The sequence below is a fragment of the Pteropus alecto genome, unplaced genomic scaffold (genome assembly GCF_000325575.1).
Source record: "Pteropus alecto unplaced genomic scaffold, ASM32557v1 scaffold88, whole genome shotgun sequence".
Lineage (NCBI taxonomy): Eukaryota > Metazoa > Chordata > Mammalia > Chiroptera > Pteropodidae > Pteropus > Pteropus alecto.
Genome location: NW_006494611.1, coordinates 9291382 through 9311473, shown reverse-complemented (window position 1 = coordinate 9311473; position 20092 = coordinate 9291382). Strand labels below are relative to the sequence as shown.

General features: G+C 40.7%; 1 protein-coding gene across 2 annotated transcripts in view; it reads right to left on the bottom strand.

The window, feature by feature from the left end:
* PKD2L1 (polycystin 2 like 1, transient receptor potential cation channel) overlaps window positions 1–12843 on the bottom strand; it is a 30814-nt gene extending 17971 nt beyond the window's left edge. The window contains exons 1-3 of one of the 2 annotated variants that reach the window (XM_015599882.1): window positions 12221–12292; window positions 11928–11941; window positions 11604–11725 (exon numbers count right to left, since the gene is read on the bottom strand). In XM_015599882.1, the coding sequence (XP_015455368.1) occupies window positions 11604–11725; window positions 11928–11941; window positions 12221–12292 (208 nt within the window). Of the gene's footprint in view, window positions 1–11603; window positions 11726–11927; window positions 11942–12220 lie in introns of both variants that reach the window. The other variant, XM_006925883.2, reaches the window with a different exon arrangement.
* Between the last annotated feature and the right edge of the window lie 7249 nt (window positions 12844–20092).

The following is a 20092-nucleotide window of genomic DNA, read 5'->3' as shown; positions in this document are numbered from 1 at the left end:
CATTCAATCTTTAGTTCAGATGCAAGGGAGAGCAAAGTAATTGATTCCTATGGATTTATTATAACTTTAGCTGATGGTTTATAAACTATTACATGGTTTCAGAACAGCTTGTAGAGTTTATTAAGACAGCAGTCAAATCAGGAGGTCAAAGGTCCTGATGAAGATGAATAGTATTCTTTAGAGCCAGCCTAGAAAGAAAAATACCACCCTCCAAATAACATAGTCCTTATGTTGTCCAGAAACTCCAAGACATAGCATGAATTTAAGTCAATGCCATGAGAGAGATATAAGACATATATAGCTTTGGTCTCTAAGAGAAAGGGCACACAGTTTCAAGAGCTGAAGTTCCTAACTGGAGTATAACATAAGTGACCTGCTTTAGTATGGGGGTTTTTCTGGCTGATGAGCCAGAGATGGTTATATACATATTGCCATAGAAGGTTACAGAAGAATACCGCTTGCTCTTATTTGTGTTTCCTTGAAAAATTTTGCCTGAGATCTCCCAGAAACTGATCATCTTGAAAAAACTAAGGCCGTGGAGAGTAGTATAGACCTGAGGTTTAAAGACTTTTGCCACCTATATCCAGCTGCACAAAAGAGATTTTTATACTAGAAACTGAGGAAGTATAAGAAGAGGAGCCCTTGATATTAAAGAGTACCATAGGTAGAGGTAGAGTCCTTGAAAAGGACCCAAGGAAAGATGGGAAACTAGGCAACACAGATCTAAAACCACATGTACATAGGGGTTACCCCAATTATGATGCTACCATTTCAGGCACTGTCATAACAAACAATCAGAGAATGGTGCCTAAAGTAGTAGAGTTGGTAGGTAATGAGTGACTTCACTACATAGAAGCCCTGGACTTTACCTGTAATTTTGTAGCTCAAGGTACATGCATCAAAGATTCTGTAAAGATTATATGACCAAACCATATTTTCATCCACTGCCAAGAGTTGATTCTTTCTAGATTTACGGGGTCTGTTAAGGGTAGCCTCATCAATGCTTAGCTCATGAGATATATAGCAAAAGAAAAATTTCAACGCAATTCAGGAAGAATATATGAGGACAGCTTTAGTCATTGCTGATAAATATATCACCTTCTTTACTATAGAGTGTGCTCACTCAATACACAGCAAGGATGCTCTCAAGTGGTTCTATATAAAAAGAAGACATATTTAAGAAATTAATATATTGATTGATTTTTAAATAATTTAAATAGAAACAATGTCTTTGCCACTTTGAATGGCATGAACTCCTTGAAACACATTATCAAACTTTCCCTGGGGTTCAAGAACCAACACTAAAAAATGTTTCCTTGGAATTCCCAGGAGGGAGACTCCTTTAAAAAGTCTCAAGAAGCCATAGGCTGTGTCAGGGACAGGAGGACAGGCAAAGGCTATGAGACAATGGACAGAAAGGAAGAAGTTCAAAGCAGTGGGCAGATTTAGATAAGAAGAAAACAAAGTGGACTAGTGCTTAAGGAGAGAGAAGAGAAGAAAGGAGGTGCTGGGAGAAGCAGTCCAGGATGCAGAAGCATCCAGCAAGAAGCATTCATTGTCCCTGAGCCTGACTTTTGCTGCAAACTGGCAGTTCCTTGCAGCTATTTCAAAATATGGGTTATTTCCCACAAAGTGCCTCAAGACATCCTCCTATACTGCATTTATGCCTTGGCCATTAACAGCTTAAGAGAGCCTCCTACACTGACTTTATCACCACCAGAGAACATTTCATCTCATAGACAGCATTCATGTGACTTCACACAGCCTTGTAGTGCAGAACAACCAAAGCCTCTTCTCTAAAATTCACATATATTTATATGTGCTTAGAAAATGGCTGAAACGGTATATACCCAAAGTATTAACAATGGTTAATAACAATGGTCTTTAACAGTCTCCAAATTATTTGGTGCATTTTTTAAAACAAGGACAATGTATTAGTTAAAATCTTAATAAAGATATATCCAAAACAATAATTCGTAAAGATCTATGCATCCCCATGTTCATGACAGCACTATTTACAATAACCAAAATATGGAAGCAACCTAAATGCCCATCAACAGATGATTGGATAAAGAAGTTATGGCTCATATATATAATGGAATATTACTCAGCCATAAAAAATGAAATCCTACCACTCCCAGTGACATGGATGGATTAGAGGGTATTATGCTGAGTGAAATAAGTCAGACAGAGAAAGATAACTGCCATATGATTTCACTTACATGTGGTATCTAAGGAATAGAAAGAACAAACTAATTGAAAACAGACTCAGAAATATAGAGAACAATCTGAGGACAGCCAGAGGGGAGGGGGTTTAGTGGGCTGGGAGAAAAGGGTGAAGGGTTAAAGAAGTACAAATCAGTATTTGATTAGACGGTCATGCGGAAGGGTAGAATTTTTCGTTATGGAATTTAGAGAAATACTGTTTTACATTTTTCTCTCATATTTGACCTTTGAAACTCTGACTATGGCAAAGCCCTGAGATCTGCTAATCCCTCTAACCCTTGCCCCCTCCAGGCTGAGAACCAATAATGTTAAAATAAGCAAGCAAATGGCAATGATTTTAGGCCTCCCTGGCAATGACTTTGGGTCTCCTCATACTGAACAGTTGTCTGCCTCTGAGAATTGCAAGATTTCTCAGCTCTCCATGACTATTTGGTCCCCCACATCTTGCCTTTGGTCCCAGAGCACCCCTCCACTAAACATTCATCACACTATTGGTTTACATATAGGCCTCCTTTGCTCCTTGAAGGCAGGGGATGTGTCTCATGTATCTCAAAGTTTTTAACAGTTGGCCTAGGGCCTGACACAGTAGGACTTCATAAATATTTGAATGATGAATGACCCTGATTCTTTAATCTTGTCCTTAGTTTGAACCTTTTGCTAATAAGCTCTTATGGTCTCATCTGTCTTTTTCCTCCATGTTGTGAAATAATTTGATTTGACCAGCTCAGACTCATTCTTGAAGCCAGTAGTTCTCAAACATTTTGTTCCCAGGACCCCTTTGAAACTCTTAAAAATTATTGAGGACCCCAAAAAGGTTTTGTTTATTTGGGTTATATCTATCAATAATTACCTTATAGAAATTAAAATAGAAGAAAAATTTAAATATTTATTAATTCATTCATTTAAAAATACTAATGATAACAAACTTAATTCATGTCAACATAAATCACATTTTTGTGAAAAACGGTTATATTTTCTAAAGCAAAGCAAAAGAATTGAGTGAGAAAAGTGGCAGTGTTTTACATTTTTGCAAGTCTTTTTAAAGTCTGCCTTAATAGAAGACAGCAAAATTTTCATATCCACTTCAGCATTCAATCTGTTGTAATATGTCATTTTGGTTAAAGTCTATGAAAGAAACATGACCTGTCGCAAATATGTAGTTGGGTAAGGGAGGACCTCACGAACACCCTAAAAGGGTCTCAGTAGGCTCCAGGGGCCCTTCGAGCACACCTTTGAGAACTACTGTCCTACACCTTATTTCTAGAAACTACGCCTTATTTCTAGAAACTTCCCACAGTCCTGAGGATCTGTCCGAACTTAAAACTCTAGCCTTCCTGCTGCCACTACCCGATTGCATAAAGAGATTATTCATATTATTATAATCTCTTACCTGTGTACCACATTTTATAATGTTCAAAGAGCTTTCCCACACAATGTCTCCTAGTAGCTTGTCAGATATGACCTAATTATTTCACCTTACCCATGAGCAGTTTCCTATGAACCATGGAGTTCAGAGTTTATATGATTTGCTCAGGGTCATTCAGCTGGCACGAGGCAGAGTCAGTCAGTACTCAGACTTTCGCCTTTCTCTGGCCACGTACACTGGCAGTGCCCTAGCCGAATCTCATCTATAAAAATCTAGACCCTCTAAATTTCATCAGCTAGTACGACCTGTTCTTCTGTACTTGATCAAAGCAGAGTTCTTAATAAAAACTTTTTCTGATGCTTAAATGTACTGCTGTATTCTTAGAAACCAGTGACAGCCCAACAAAGGAGAAAACTAAATGTTAGGCTGTCACTCAGCATTAGACGATAGGATATGTCCAGGCCCACCGGTTTTGTAACAGTAATCCATGCCCTAGGAATTCTGGGACACCAGGGGATTCAGCTATGGAAAACACAGGCCAAAGCCTGCTGGCAAGGCCTAAATTCTTATTATTAAGATTAAGCTGGCTCAGATGACTTCACTCTGGTACTAAAAGGACTTTGTAGCTCTCTGTGTCTAGATGGGCCACAGATAACTGAGCATGCTAGGAAAGGCATGAAATCATCATCATCCCATGGCCATTCTTAATCTCTGGCAACCACTCCTAGAAGGCCGGGTCTTTCTGATTCTTGATAAGTATTACCAGGGTGCTTTCAAACAGTTCTCAGTCTTGTAGTGGGTTAAGCTTTACATTTTAATATTTCCCTAATTTATACCTTGATGTGAAATGAAAACTGATATTTATTGAAATCTCACTATATGCCAGGCACTATACCAAGTACCCTATTTGTTTCCCACCAATCTCAAAAAGGCAGACATTATCCTCATTTGATATACAAGGAAATCAAGCTTAAGTCTCTTGACTTGTCTTGCCAAAGGCACATGGCTAATAACTGGTTGTACCATCATATGAACCAAGTCATTTTATTTCAAGTCCTATATTGTCTCCATCACCATTAGGCCTTCATTAATGTCATAGTTCTATGTGACCAATTATTTTCTGCCATCATTACAGCCATATAAGAAATAGAAGCTCACCCACAGATAATTTCCTAAACCTCAAATATATTTCTATCCTTTCCTTGTCAATTCTAGGAATGCTCAGTCAAGAAAGACATCTTCTATGGAGGTTCCTAAAAAAATTAAAAATAGAACTACCATATGATCTAGTCATTCCACTTCTGGGTATTTATCCAAAGAAAAGGAAATCATTATTTTGGAAAGATCTCTTCACCCCTATGTTCATTGCAGCATTATTTACAATAGCCAAGACATGGAAACAACCTATGTATCTATCAACAGATGAATGGATAAAGAAAATGTGATCTTTCATGTATCTATCAACAGATGAATAGATAAAGAAAATATGATCTTTATATGTGTAATGGAATATTATTCAGCCATCAAAAAAGGAAATCCTGCCATTTTCAACAACATGGATGGACCTCGAGGGCTTTACGCTAGGTGAAATAAATCAGACAGAGAAAGACAAATATTGTATGCTTTTGCTTATGTGTAAAATCTAAAAAAAAAAAAAAAAGGCACCAAACTCATAGATACAGAGAACGGATTGATGGTTGCCAGAGACGGGGTGAGGGTGGGTGGGTGAAATAATGAAGGTGGCCAAAGGTACAAACTTCCAGTTAAAAGATAACTAAGTTCTGAGGGTATATGTGCAGCATGGTGCTTATAGTTAATAATACTGTATTGTATATTGAAAGTTGCTAAGAGAGTAAATCTTAAAAGTTCTCATACAAGAAAAAAAATTATAACCATGTGTGCTGGTGGATGTTAACTTATTGTGGTAATCATTTTGCAATATATATGTATATAAAATCATGTTGTACACCTAAAATTAATACAATATTACATGACAATTATATCTCAATAAAAAAGAAAGACATCTCCTTCCCGATCTCCAAGCTTGCTTCAGCATCTCCTGTTAATGCAAGATTCCACCAAGCTATGGACAGAAACTTAAAAGCACTAAAAGAACAGAGGCCTGCATTTCCTTACAACCAGCAATGGATAAAGAGCATCCAGTTGATAGTAACTGGCATGTAGACAAAAGTCATCAAAAGCCAAGGGTCTTTGCCCTCCTCCTCAACTCCATGGTGACCAGACCCAGGCTTGTCCTAGCTCAGAGCCTCTCCTAGCCAGGGCCAGTCCCAGGTGCACCTTTGAGATAACAATGTCTCCTAAAACAAACAGCCATTGTTTCCACACAATGACTCTCAATGTTTCCTCCATCAACAAAAGGCTACAGCCATCCTGCCAAGAAAACAAAGCGCTGGAAGCCCTTTCATAAATATCATGATGGTGAGAGGGGCAGGGTAGAGGCAGGAATATCATTCTCTAGCACTTTCTCTGCCTAGGAATAGGACTAATCAACCCATTAGGGACCATTCTGAATTACTGATCATTCCTCAACTATTCATAATGACAATAATAACAGCTTCCTAATCTGTAGAACAGAAATAATAATATCTATCCCTTACAGGACTGCTGTCAGGATCAATTGAGATAAAAGGTGTGGAAGCTCTTTGTAAGGTTTTTAAGGGTTGCAAAACTGATATGGTTATTATGAGAAGATTGATGGTCCACCCACATTGCTTGCATCAAAAAGATAGCTCTATTTTAGCCAAATGACTCTCCAAATAGCCCTAGTGTCTAGATCCACCCAGTTCCTAGAATAAAGCATAAGAGAGGAAAAAATGTGGGGAGTGGGGCTGACCATAATAGTTTACTAGAGCCCATCCCAGGCCAAATTGCTGTACAAGTGATTTTCAACCTTGTTAGCTGTTCTTTTCTGCCCTAAGAACTCAGATCATGAGGATGAGCCCCTGGTGCTTGGTCCCTCACCTAGGGTCTAATTCTCCAAACTTCACCCCCGCCCCCAACCTCTCCCTTGCCCCTCTTATAACATGTTTCTTATGCAATTTACACAAAAATAAATACATAATACATAAAAACATGAGAAAAGTGTCCATCCTCACTAGTGATCATGACAAATAAATTAAGGCAAATTGTAACATTTTGTGCCAATTTAATAATAAAAATCATATATGAGAATATTCATTGTTGGTGAGATTGTGACAAAACTGGTGTGATCTTACAGTATCGGCGGCATAATAAATTTGTATGATACTTTACAGAGGTAAAATGACAACAAATAGAAAGTACTGAGTACACATATATCCTATCTTTTTCCTAGTAATCTCTCTCCCTGGAAATTCCCAAGGAAATAATTCAACAAAAGTCGGGGGAAAGCAGCAAGAATAGACATATTTACCTATAATAGGCAAATATTGAAATAACGAGAGAAATGTTTTAATTAATTGTGGTGTGACTATAATCATTAAATGAAAATATAAAAACTACTTACAAACATGAGGAAATGTTTATGTAAGTGAAAGTGTACAGCATGATATAACTAAGTAAAATATTGGATAACAACTGGCAATATGAAGAAGTGAAAATATCTTCGGTGTTGTGGTGGTGAATTACAGGTGAATTATATTTCAGATGTTCTTTAAGGATTTTTAGATTATCTTTTAAATATGACAACACAACACAACAAGAAAAGTAATCAGCTGGTAGAATTCTCTCAAGATTCTGCTTCTACTATGGTAGGGCAGGGAGTTATCTTTGCTAAGATGTTGATGGGTGTTAACAAATTAATGTGTAACACACATCTGTATGCAGAGATGCTGTAGTAGACTTTAGCAGATAAAAGCCTTAGAATTTGAGTCAAGCCAAAAGTCACTGAATTGGATTTCTGCTTCTGTCACTTACTGATGTGTGGTCTTGAGCAAGCTATTTGACATACCTAAACCTTTTCTGATTTGTAAAATGGGAGTGATAACAGAACCAATTTCATGGAATCATTAAGAGTAATCAATGAGATCATGTAGATAGCACAGTGGTAGGCACATTGAAAGAGTATTCAATAAAGATTTGTTGTTTGTGGTGTTAATGATAATGATGGTGGTGGTTGTGGTGATAAACTGAGTCTTCTGGAGAAAACACCTTAATTTAAAGGTCTAATGGCAGAAGTGGATGCTGCTCAAATGACACTATCCCTATATGTGGAGCTAACTACAAACCTTGAAAGGTATTTTATAACAATAGACTTTACTTTTTAGAGTAGTTCTACATTAAAAGCAAAATTGAGTGGAAGGTACAGAGATTTTCCCTGTACCTCTTGCCCCTATATATGCATAGCCTTCTCCAAATCAAAACCCCACAGCAGAGTGGCACATTTGTTACAATCGATGAACCTACACTGGCACATCATTATCGCCTGAAGTCCATAGTTTACATTAGGTTTCACTCTTAATGTTGCACATTCTATGGGCTTTGACAAAAGTCTGACATGTATCTATCATTACAGTATCATACAAGTGGTCTCACTTCCCTAAAAATCCTCTGTGATTCACCTATTCATCTCCTGCTCCCCTTGAACCCTGGCAAAGGTTGATCGTTTCACTATTTCCATAGTTTTACCTTTTCCAGAATGTTTTATAGTTAGAATAATACAGTGCGTAGCCTTTTCAAATTGGCTTCTTTCTTGAAAAATATTTTTTACAACCAGTCTAGAAGACCAAGTGAGTATTTTGAAATTCCACCAGATAATACAAAGATAATTACTACCAGTCATTCTGTTAGATTCTTTATACATGTTATCTCCACAAGATAAGTGTGATTATCCTTGTTCTATCAAAAAGGAAGTACCTAAGGTCACAAAACCAGTAAGCGGCAGAGCTGGTATCTGAATCAGTTTGTCTGACTCCAGTGGTCATATCTTTTCATGATGCCATAGTGCTTACCCTAATAATGAACATGGGTCCTAGAACATCTGAACCTGGTCACGGGAGCTGACATGGAAAAGCACACTGGTAAAGATGCGTATCCAACCACATGTCACTGCAGCTCTTAAAAGACAGTACACCACAGAACGACACAACAGCCACCCTGCTTTGTGCCAGACTCTATAGCCAGGACTCGCATCCCTATTCTTAGACAGGAGAGCTTAATCAGTCGGCCTACCATTAGCAAAATTAGGTGGGTCTAGTTCAGTGCTTCTCAACCTTTTTTGCATTATCCCCCAACCAAGGAGCCTCATTAGACATTTTTTTAAGTAACCCCTTACCCCAATTGAATATTAATACTACACATATACCCTATATTCACTTATTTACTGTGGCCTTTTGGAGGGCCAAAATCTATTGTAATACCCAAGAGGTTTTTTTTCCCTTCAAGAAATTATTTCCACCCCCTTAGGGGTTATATCATCCTCACTAGAATGCAGTCTCGTTGCAGATGGCCAGAGTCCAGGGTGTTTGGATGCCAGAGAGGTAAGGTCAGGACCTTGGAGAGTGCCAAAGTAGTCCTACTGAGACCATGCCCAAGGCTCAAGGGTGCCTGAAGAGTTGCCTGAAAGAAAGAAGATGCCTAGAGAGGATGGGGGCTAGGAAACTAGTATAAGTACTCTTTTACCATGTTGTTGTAGGAACATCAGAATGTGAAGGCCTCCAAATTCTCTATTGTAAGAAAGTTCCTGAAGGGGCTGGAGTTTTGTAGAGAGGGACTTCAATTTGCGAAGTCAAAGGCACTTAATGGCACACCTTCAAGTAGTTTAATGGTTGCAAGGTCTTTACTGAGAGCCCAACTCCATAGGAGTTGGAGATTTACAGAAGTTTAAAGGTATCAAGTTAATTTTCTCTTACCCTCCATTGCTGGTTGGGTTCATGACACTGCAGTATGGTTTTATAGTGTGTTGTGAGCTGAAAATAATAATAGATATTATTTATCATGTGCTAGGCTCTGCACTATGCATGTTAGTGGAACATTTTATTTAACCTTCACAGCAATCTTGTCAGGTGGGTATAATCATTATCCAAAGCTAGGAGAGGTTAGCAAACTTGCTCTGGATCACACAGCTGATAATTGGAAGTGCCAGGCCTTGAACCCATTAGGGCTTTAGAGAGTAACACAGAAGTAAATGGCTCAAGAGAAGAAAGAAAGTTCTAAAAAGTAGAAGGTGAGCCCTTAAAAGACATTGGAATCAGTCATCTCTGTATCCCTCAGTCCAAAATCTGACACAGAGGATGGGACTTCACAGATGGAAGGAAACAGAGCTGTCCGACAGTAGAATGGGTTTGCCATGAAACAGCAAATTCCTCATGAATACTCCCCAGGATGGTCACTTGACAAAACATCACAGAAGGGATTTTAGAGAAGGGATTTCTGCATCCTTGAACTAGATGACCTCTAAAGCTCCTGACCATTCAAGAATAATGTGTTTATTGGATTGAGTCTATAACTCAGACTTTAGGAAATCACAGACCATCTAGCATTCAGCAGTGCATTGAGATCTCAAAAAGTGGAGAACATGGGTGGATGGGACTTTCAGGCTACCATAACCCATGCTTCCACCCCTTCTAGCCCCAAACGGAAGAGTTAGAACTGGTTCACCATAACTCTGGGGAGCTAGAAACTTCGTAATTTTGCTCCGAAGGCTAATCTGGAAATATAGACATTTGAGTCATTTATAAAGAAAGGATCTGCCTGTGGGTTTCAGCTGCTGTCATGGGATCTGAAAAAAGGAGAGGAACTCTTTTCTAGCAGATGGTGAAGACAAAAATCAGTATGTCAACAAATGAATTCCTGACAGTCGTTTGCTGAAAGAAATCAAATGGGCCCCACAATGTGCCCACAGGGCCAACCGTTGTTCTCTACATGCAATGTCTCCTTTCAGTTCATGCTGATGGCCCATGGTAAACACTCAGAACTTCCCCCTCTGTCCCTACAGAGTGAGTGTTTTCTCTCCAGAAGCAAGTGTTTTCTGCTCAGCTTTCCTAGAGGGTTCACACAAATGCGGGTGGCTCACAAAGATCATAAAATTTTCCATCAACACTGATGTTATCAGGCCTTTGAATTCCACTTTCAAAAGAGTCATGCATTCTAAAAAGAATAGCACCCTCTGTGGTATAAAGGCCACCTAGTATCGAAGGCACTTTAGTTGTACTATCTAAGCTGCAGCTTTAATCAGCACACACACATACACACGACTCTAGGAAACTAGCCAAACTTCACTTATTGTGCAAGGTTTTAAAGAAGTAATTCACTGAGTACAAAGCATCCTTATCTATAGGCCTTACAGATCTGTTGAGTCCAACTTTATTATTATCTATGATTCTTTGACTCTATCCTTTCATGGTTCGCTATTCTATCTTATTTCTCTCAAATTAGAGACCAAACCTTCCCAGTTTTTGTCCATAACCAGAGTTTCAGAGTAGCTTTCCTCAGTGCCTACAGCATGGTGGTCTCTCACAAGGGCGAACCTTAACTGTATTTACTACCACCACACTGTTTGCATCTTTAATCCTTTAATTACAGATCTGAGCTCTAAGATTTGCTGAATCTTTTTCTTCCTGCATCTTAAGAAACATGGATCAAACATAGTATAATAACTATGTGAAACCCACCAAACTATTTTGTTTCCAAACAGGAAGAAGTGGTTTTCCACTCTTTAAAGAAGGGTAAAAACTTCTACCTACCAATAGAAAACAGTGGCTGCTGAGTAGGCATCAAGGTTTGAACTTAAATCCTGTACCTCTTGACAAAACAACTTCTATTAAAAGCTTTATAACAACCTGCCTTCTTCTCTCGAACTCAGTGATAAGTTCCTTTTAGACAAAAGATCTTAAGCTGAAAGGTAATAAATAGAATTTTATTAATCGATATCAAAATTTCAGGACACAACTTGCTCACACAGATGGATGCTGTCCCCACAGATATTGCCCAAAGAAGCATGTGCACAGGTGTTTTACACATAGATGCTTCTCACAGACAGATGTTACTGTACACAAAGACAGATGTTACTCACAGAGACAGATGTCCACCAGGAACACGATGTACACCAAAAGCTCCCGCAGGGTGGTCTTAACGTAAAGTTCCCGGTTCTCAGCAGTGTTCTCAGTCAGGGTCGTTCCCCAAAGTCCTAAGGGGTAGTGGAGAGGTGCCCAGGACCTCCAACAGCAGGGTTCCTCTCAGTTATCCCTGGTCTTTACTCCTATTTCCACTCAGCCCTTTTCCTCACCTATTATCGTATCCCTTGACAGAATCTGGCTACTCTAACCATGCCTGCCCTCCTCCATCAAAGTCCCTGAGGTAGACAGGGGTGAAGACACTAGGTCAGAAAGAATGAAGGCATGGAAAGGAGGCCTTTGTTCTAGGCGGGGGCAATCTAGAGTATCTACATCCATGCCCTCCCTCAAACTATCTCCCATATACCCTTTCTGTACCCCTAAGTGATGACAGTGCCAGGTTCCACCTCTGGAAGACCACTAGACTGGGCTCTGTGTTCTGGGGCATGTAGCTCAAACACAATTTACAAACCCTAAAGAGACACTGAGATTTTTACCTCTTCTTCAGATCACATTCCCCACTGTAAAAGCTTTTGGTGACCCCTTCTTCCGACTCTATGATCCCCATACCAGCTACCTCTGATTCCACGACGGATCTGAAGGCAGCAGCTGGACACCAGGATCCTGTGTGTGTTCTCCTGAGATTCATCTTCTGGCTTCTTAGGTTGGGGGTGGGGGGGCACTGCACTGGAAATGGTGCAGATCCTCAGTGTCCCATGCGGGGAAGAGGGACCACTGTAGGCAGGGTTGACCCAGGCTCCACTCCCCAGATTTTGCAGCTCCTGTCTCTCGGAACTTTCCATAGAATTCATGGGGAATGAGGCGGGAGACCTGACACTTCAGGTACCTACTTCCACCTGGAGGAAGAGGGAGCAAAGGCCCAGTCTAGCCAGCAGAGGGCAAAGGGATTCTTAGAGCAGCTGATCTAACACAGCATCTGCCTCCTGCCTTTTGTAGGGGGAAATCTGTGCCTGCTTGGGGGAGGGAGCGGATAAGGAGGAGCGGGTAGGGATGACCATCAATCTTGGCAGGGGCTTTCTCTCTCTTCCTCTTGCTACAAGTCCTAGGGGACAAGAAGAAAGGAGTGGGAGGGAACGGTGGTGGGGGAGAGGCAGAGGTTTGACAAGGGGAGAGAGAGGAATATGAGGAAGTTGTGGAGACTGAGAGCTGGAGGAAGGAGGGGTGAAAGAGGTGAATGCTGGAGGGAGAGGAGGGCTGCTTGCAGATGGGGCCTGATAGAGGGATGGTCCGGAGTTCACTTGGACAGAAGAGGCGATGAAAGAGAAATGGGAGGAGCTGGGAGAAGAGGGAGGCTGGCATACTCCATTGTGGGTCTGATCTCATTTCCACTAAAAGCTCCTGAAAGGGCCGACATGGATTGAGGTGGGGACCAAGGCCAAGGACTGGAGACTGACAAGTACTGCCTCCCTACGAGACTCAGACAATGACGTCTGAGGTTCCTTTAATGTCTCACCTTGAGCTGTCCCCTAGTGAGATGGAGAAGAGGGGCTCCCCTCCCTATTCCACTCCATAGCTCAGGGAAAAGGAGAACCCCCTGTTTCAGATACTTAACAGACAGGGTCTCTAACCACTGATGAGGATAGGAGAAGGTCCTCAGAGTTCCAGACTGTATCCTTTTTTCTGAGGTCTGTCCTCTCATGGCTTGGGGGTAAGCTAGACTGATAGAAAGGTGCTTCTTAAGGGTATGCCCTGAATGGGAGGATAAATCAGAGAGCAAAGGGCAAGGACACTGTAACTTGTGACTCCTTAAGGTGAGTGGATATCTGGACCCAGTTCAGCTGACAACCTTATCTTATGGCTCTGCTTAGTAGTGGACCTATAACTATAAGCGTGAGCACAAAATGGAAATATGAGAGATATCAGGACTATTCTGCTTTCTTTTTAATCTCAGGTCTCTGAATTAAAACCCTGATATGAGCCCCCAACCACACCCTGCTCCAACCTCTGTTCGCCTGCCTGGCTCGCCTACAGGTATGTACTGTGGCCCAGAATGGGGCTGGCCCCACAAGTGTGGGTGGTTACATCCTCCTTGATGACTGGAGTAGTGGCTGCCCTCTCTCCAACTCCTGGCTTCCCATCTGGGCTATTTTATTGCTGCATAGGCCCGAAGCCAACATTAGCCTAAGTGGAAGTCACCAGTCTTGAATGTCCTCATAAAGAGATTCTGACCCCAGACAATCCAAGGCTGGGCTCAGCTCCTTGATAAATCCAAGACCAAGCTAAAAAAGCAGTGGCTGTTTTACCACTGGGTCTGCTCTGTGAATCTCCCACCCCAGCCCAGATATTATTAAAGAAATTAACTCTGTCTGGACTGGAGCTAAGGCTTGCCTGTGAGCCTCCCTGGATGGAGGAGTCCCCATCTCTCTATTTTATTGACTAGTGAGGCACATTCTAAGGTGCTTGTTTTCTTTGGGAAGACAAAAAATAAGGAACCATGCCAGTATTGACCATTTTGTATAAAATCAGCTGATTTTTTATCTCTCACCCAGAAGCTTTCAAATAATTGCAAAAGAACCCCTGGCTTGCAAAACTAAGCACTGGGACAGGGGTGATGAACAAGAAGCTAGCAGTATAGTCCAGCAAAGTGGGGAGAGGAACAGGAGATGATTTCTGATTCCTTTGGGATAATTTTGTATCTCACTGTGATCAGTGGGGCTTTGGATGAACTCAAGGAGGTTCTTCATGTGACAGGTTCCACACTCCTGAGAGCTTATGGCCAGAGCTGAACTGCTTTATTCACGGTCACCTACCTAGGTAACATTCCTTTCCTCTGTCAGTCCTGAGTACTCACCATGGGTGTAGATCAACCCATAATAACCCTGGGAGCACAGGTTATGCAACATCACTTGAGGAATTTTTTCAAAAAGTGCTCTTCATTCCTAGGATGTTTAATCTTACTCAAGAAGTTGCAGATGTTGCAATCAGGTGGGATCTCTTGATGATTTTGTGTCCAACCGTTCTCTATGTTCTCAAGCTTCTAATAGCACTTAACTTTTCTTGAGTAACCGTACCCTATTAAAGAGGGCAACCAATTTCAGGGGAGTCCCGTGGCTCAGGTTGCCTCTTATCAGTTCGGCAAAACCTAAGAGGCTTGAACCCGAAACCAAAACTCCTAGGTTTAACTCTTGGTTCAGCAATTTACTGACTGAATGGTTCTGGCCAAGTCCCTTTTGGGACTCAGTTAACCTATCCGCCCTGCTGACCTTAAGGACTATTTTAGGATTAAAATAGTAGAATATCTAATGTCTTTATAAGCACTATACTATAAAGCACAGAATAAATTTAGTTATCTTACCACAGCATCCACCCTTGTGCATTTCCTCATGCACAGCAGTTCATGTTTAAGGTAGATACCTTAAGCCAGGATTCCGTTGTTATCTTCTCAGAGGCACAAGAGTCTCATAACTCTCTGTGTTGCCCCCATTCCATTCCAGCTGATGCCAATGGAATGGAATGATGGCATTTCAGCTGGAGAGTATTATAAAAGTCCTGGAATGAAAGCACCTCTTAGATGAGTTTTATAAACTCATAACAAGACCAAAAGTCCTTTTTATCATGATACCTCTCAGCTCACTTATTGAATTGGTCCCATTGCTTCACTGAGATAAATTTTTTGGTCACATGAAATCCTAGTGCAGACATCAAGACAAAGATTAGCCCACTTCCTTCACCAGAGCATTCCCTTTTCACATTATGCCCACACAGCCAAATTCTTCAGTGCTATTCAGATCTACTAGGCCCTGACAAAGAACCCAGAGATATCACAGTCTATAAGATGAAAACTGGTGGTCCATTTCTCTATAAGCTCTTTACATATGTTCTTCTGGGATAAGCCACCTCCCATATTCTAGAGGAAGGAATCTACAGTCTAGATTCTACAAGAAGAAGCAAGCGGCAAACCACTTTCTGAATTCCACATAGTGACTCTCAACCTTTTTCGCCCCAATAATCATAAATATTAGGACACACTCCATAAACGTGGCCCACTATGGCAATGATTCTCAATGGAGGACATTGGAAATCACTTATCTATAAGAAAGAACCCTGCATGTAAGAGCTTAACCTTCATCAATATACTACCAGAGTCATCCGCATAGAAAAAATTCTGGACTTTTGAGTAGCCCAAGTTTAAAGCAACAAACATGGTGGACCAAGCAAGCAGACCTGAGTAAGTCTAAGGGAGTCCTCTCCTACCTTTCTTTGTGTAACAAACACCACAGCAGTACCCCAGGGGCCTCCACAAGCCCGAGTCTCAATACATCAGAATGACCAACCCAGATCCATTGGAAGGTTTGGGTGTACAAAATCCTGTTGCAGCTGTCCCAACCCAGGAAGCCAAGAAAATGGCATTTTGTTCTATTTCATCAAGAATCTCACAGAGAGGCTGTAGGCGACCCACCTACCTCATCCAAATGACTCACTTTAACCTTTTACTTCCTTCCTAGCCCTTCCCCAGTTTCACAAATCCTGTTGGAATACATTTTGCTTTTTCCATCTCTCCCAAGAGAAACTTTCGAATGAAACCCTCCAATTTTTCTCTCATTTCTAGAGGATCTCCTGGACACCTATGTCCATTTGTCTATGCCTTCTACAGAAGATTAGAAAAGTGGAAGGATCCAATCAAATCCAGGTGATAGGAGACAGATGATGCCATCAACAGAAATAGAAAGTCAGTCTTCAGTTGCCTGAAAATTTGAGTCTGAGGCCATATTCATGTGTCCTTGCTGAGTGTAGTCCAGACATGCAGTGCTCACATGGTCCTGAAGTAATGCATCAGCATTACCACTTCTTGACAGAATTCCAGCTTTGGCAAGCAGGGTTCTATAACTGATGTTAAGTGTTAGGCTGCCTGCTGGCATGGGCAGAGTGGGGTAGAAAGAGCTCCATGTGAGTTTGAGACACCAGGCTAGAAGGAAAAGGGAGGGAAGGAGAAAAAAGACACAAGAGAGAAAGGGGGGTATATGACAGAGAAGACAAAGAGGCTTGGGGAAGAGGACCTGAGAGAATGCAATTCTTCTTTCCCTCACAGCCATTCACCAAATGTCTAAATGTCCCAAGCCTGTAAAGAGGGGAGATGGGGGCACCAGAGCAGATCCCCCTGGCGCTCACTTTCAGCATCATGTCAGGGTCTCAAGGCAATCACCCAGGACACCTCCTTGTCCCAGCCTCTGAGGACTCCATTATAGAAGACACATATTTTTCCATCCTGAGTCCTCATTCCAGTCATAATTTATTCCACATGCCTACATAATTTATTACTATGTGCCTACTCTATGGTAGGGACTATGCTTAACTCTAGGGATGAAGCAGCAAATAAAACCATCAGAAACTTAGCTTCTGGTAAACCTTACATTCTGGTAAAGAAGATAGGTACTAAATAAATACACAAATAATTTATAATTTATAATCATAAAAAGTTCTGCAAGGGAGAAATACAGAGTGCTATAAGGATATACAGCAGGAGACACGAATTTCTGGGGCTAATGAGAAATGAAATACTGATTTCTACCTCTCCTTCCCCTTCTTGTCCCTGCAACAAACAAGTTTTTCTGAGATTCAAAAATATTTTTTTGCTAATATGCACAAGGAAACAGACCGAGTTAAGGGACCAAACAAGGAGGAATTTATGTCACTGCAAGAAATGTTAAGACTTACAGTAATCTTTGTCCCTCATGGTCACTGGAATGTGAGTTGAGCTAAGTTTGAACTCTTGCACTGGATCCTTTCGTAAAACATGGAATCCAACCACATTTTCACTCCTGAAATTGATTATTTCCTCAAAACCTGGAAAAGAGACAGAAATTAATAAGCAAGCTAGAGGATCTGGTGAAACTACAAACTGATTAAAAATTTTCTGAGGTGATGGTTTTATAGATGTATACTCATCTCCAAACTCATCAAGTTGTACACATTAAATATGTACAGCTTTTTGTGTATCAGTCACACCTCAATAAAGTTCTCAAAAACTTTTTTTAAAATTTCCTGAACAGGAATTCAGAACCAAGAGCTTTATTTTCATAAAAACGAGGTTCTTTTTCATCTCAGACTCAGAGATCCTCTTGGCTGGTTGCCTTCACCACATTAGCTCTCCATGTCAGCAAAAAATCTTTACAGTTCATTTCTTGACATGGGAGTCATTCCTGCAATAGATGTACTTATCACCTGCTTACTCCAAGACTTCGTGTTAATTGCTTCCTTAGAGATTACAGTTGGGGAAGAATATGGGTGAAATGTGTGACAAGTATGAAAATGGCTACAATGAGAAGTAATGTAATGAGAAGCATAGCATCTAACAGAGGTTTGGAAGAAGATTGGGTTTAAAAATTGGAAGGTCAAAAGAGGAATTCTGAATGGAATGGCATTGAGACTTTGAAAGATGGATAATATTTTAAGAGATAGAAATAAAGTATAGCTGCCATTTATTAACTACCCCATGCCAGACACTTTGCCGTGCGTTACCTCAGTTAATTCTCAAACCATCCTATGGGATAGAGTTTTATTATCTCCATTCACAGATGAAGGAACTGAGAATCAGAGAGATAATTTATGTTGGAATCAGGCTTCTGACTTCAGGACTGTCTGATTACAATAATAATGACTTCCTGGGTGTTGTTCATTCAGGGACAGCAGTATGTACGAAGGCAGGCAGGTAGGAACACTGTGTGCTGCTTTAAAAGAACAATTCCACTTTGGCTAAAGAATAGGAATTAAGAGTGGAAAGAGGGTTAGGAGAAATATGGAAGGCCTCAAATGCCAGATTTCTAATTCATTGGGCAATAGAAAGACAAAGAAGGCTTCTGAACAGAGTAATAAAATCAAAGCAGTATTTTATGAAAAATAGTCTGACAATAGGATGGGTGAAATTGGAAGCAAGGAAATCAGTTGGCAGTTTCCTTTGTTAGTTTAGGGACGGATAATGAACGACTGAAAAAAGAGTAGAAAGGGATATAAAGACACACAAGATGTCTCATAGGCAGAGTGCTGGGACGAGCACCTGATTGGGAAGTACAGTGCAAGGGAGAGAGAAATCGAAGGTAGATCTAAGGTCTCAAACTTGGACAACTGGAAGGACAATGATGCTATTAAAAGGGAGTAGGGGAGAAAGATCAAAAGGAGTAGGTTTCAGCATGAAGGTGATAAATTTAGCTTTAAGTATGTTTGAGTCTAAAGTGTTAATGGGACACTCAGATGATGAAATCTGAGAAGCTGTTGGGCAATTTGAGCTGAAGTTTGAGAGAGTAATAAAGACTAGGAAGTGTGAGGTGGGATCATGTAGCTAGAAGTGTTTATTGGAACCACAGGAACAGTTGAGATTGCCAAAGGATTGAATAAAGAAAAAAGAGCTTAAGAAGTTGGGGGAAAGAAGAAGAGCCGGAAAGGGAAAAAATCGTAATAGGAGAAGAACAAAGGATTTTCAAGACACAAAAGTCAGAGGAGTGTTTTAAGAAGGAGTTGGCAGTTGACAGTATCAAATGGTGCTGAAAGGTCAAGGATTCTGATAAAATCCTTTGGATGTTCAGACTAGAATCTCCCAGGTGACCTTGGAAAGTGAGAAGGCTATAGATACCTGATTAGGAGAAGGAGGGGTATAGAAGTTAAAGGGTGGGTGGTGAGACAATGAAAGAAGTGGCTCCATTAACTGCACAAGTCATTTATTAAGTATTTATTGAACATTTACTGTGTGACCTTCTTGCATATCTGTTTAAAGATGTCCAAAGAAACTGAAACCACTGTCCTCATCTTCATGTTCTAAAAGCCTCAGTTCATTCCAACTCCTCTTATGGTGCTAATTTTTTAAGACAGCTTTATTAAGATACAATTCATATACCACATAATTCATGAATTTAAGGTGCACATTCAATAGTGTTTGGTATATTCACAGATATACTAAAATATATAGTGCTGATTTTAAAGGAGGAATGTTTGAATGTAAAGTTTGGGATCAATTCCTATAATTTATGCTGTAAATGAGGGATACGGAGGACCCCAAACACCAGAACAAATTCTCCACTCGTACTCTTTTGAACAGAATCACAGAACAGAGTAGGAAGCCACTATGGTGCTTTGCCCACAGTGGCCACCAGGTGACAGCAGGACCCTTGCCCTGTCTCTCTGTAAAAGAGCAGAAAAATCAACTCTGCCTAAGGCGGTGCCCTCAGAGGGTCCCTAACCAGAAGCTCTGTTCTCTCTTCAGCTCCTTCCTGTGACTTATTTTTTTTCTTTTAGGTAACTCTAAAGGTTCATGTCTGGCCCTGCTAACAGGTCCATAGCCCCTAGGATTTATCATTCTGAAGGCCTAGTAGCCTTCTGTGTTAATCTGGGTCCTCTGAGAAGCCAGGACTGGATAAGGTTGTGAGGGTTTTAGTGGAAGAAACACCTGCGAGGGGAAATGAGGAAGCCAAGGAAGGCAGGGAGCGCTGTCAGACCG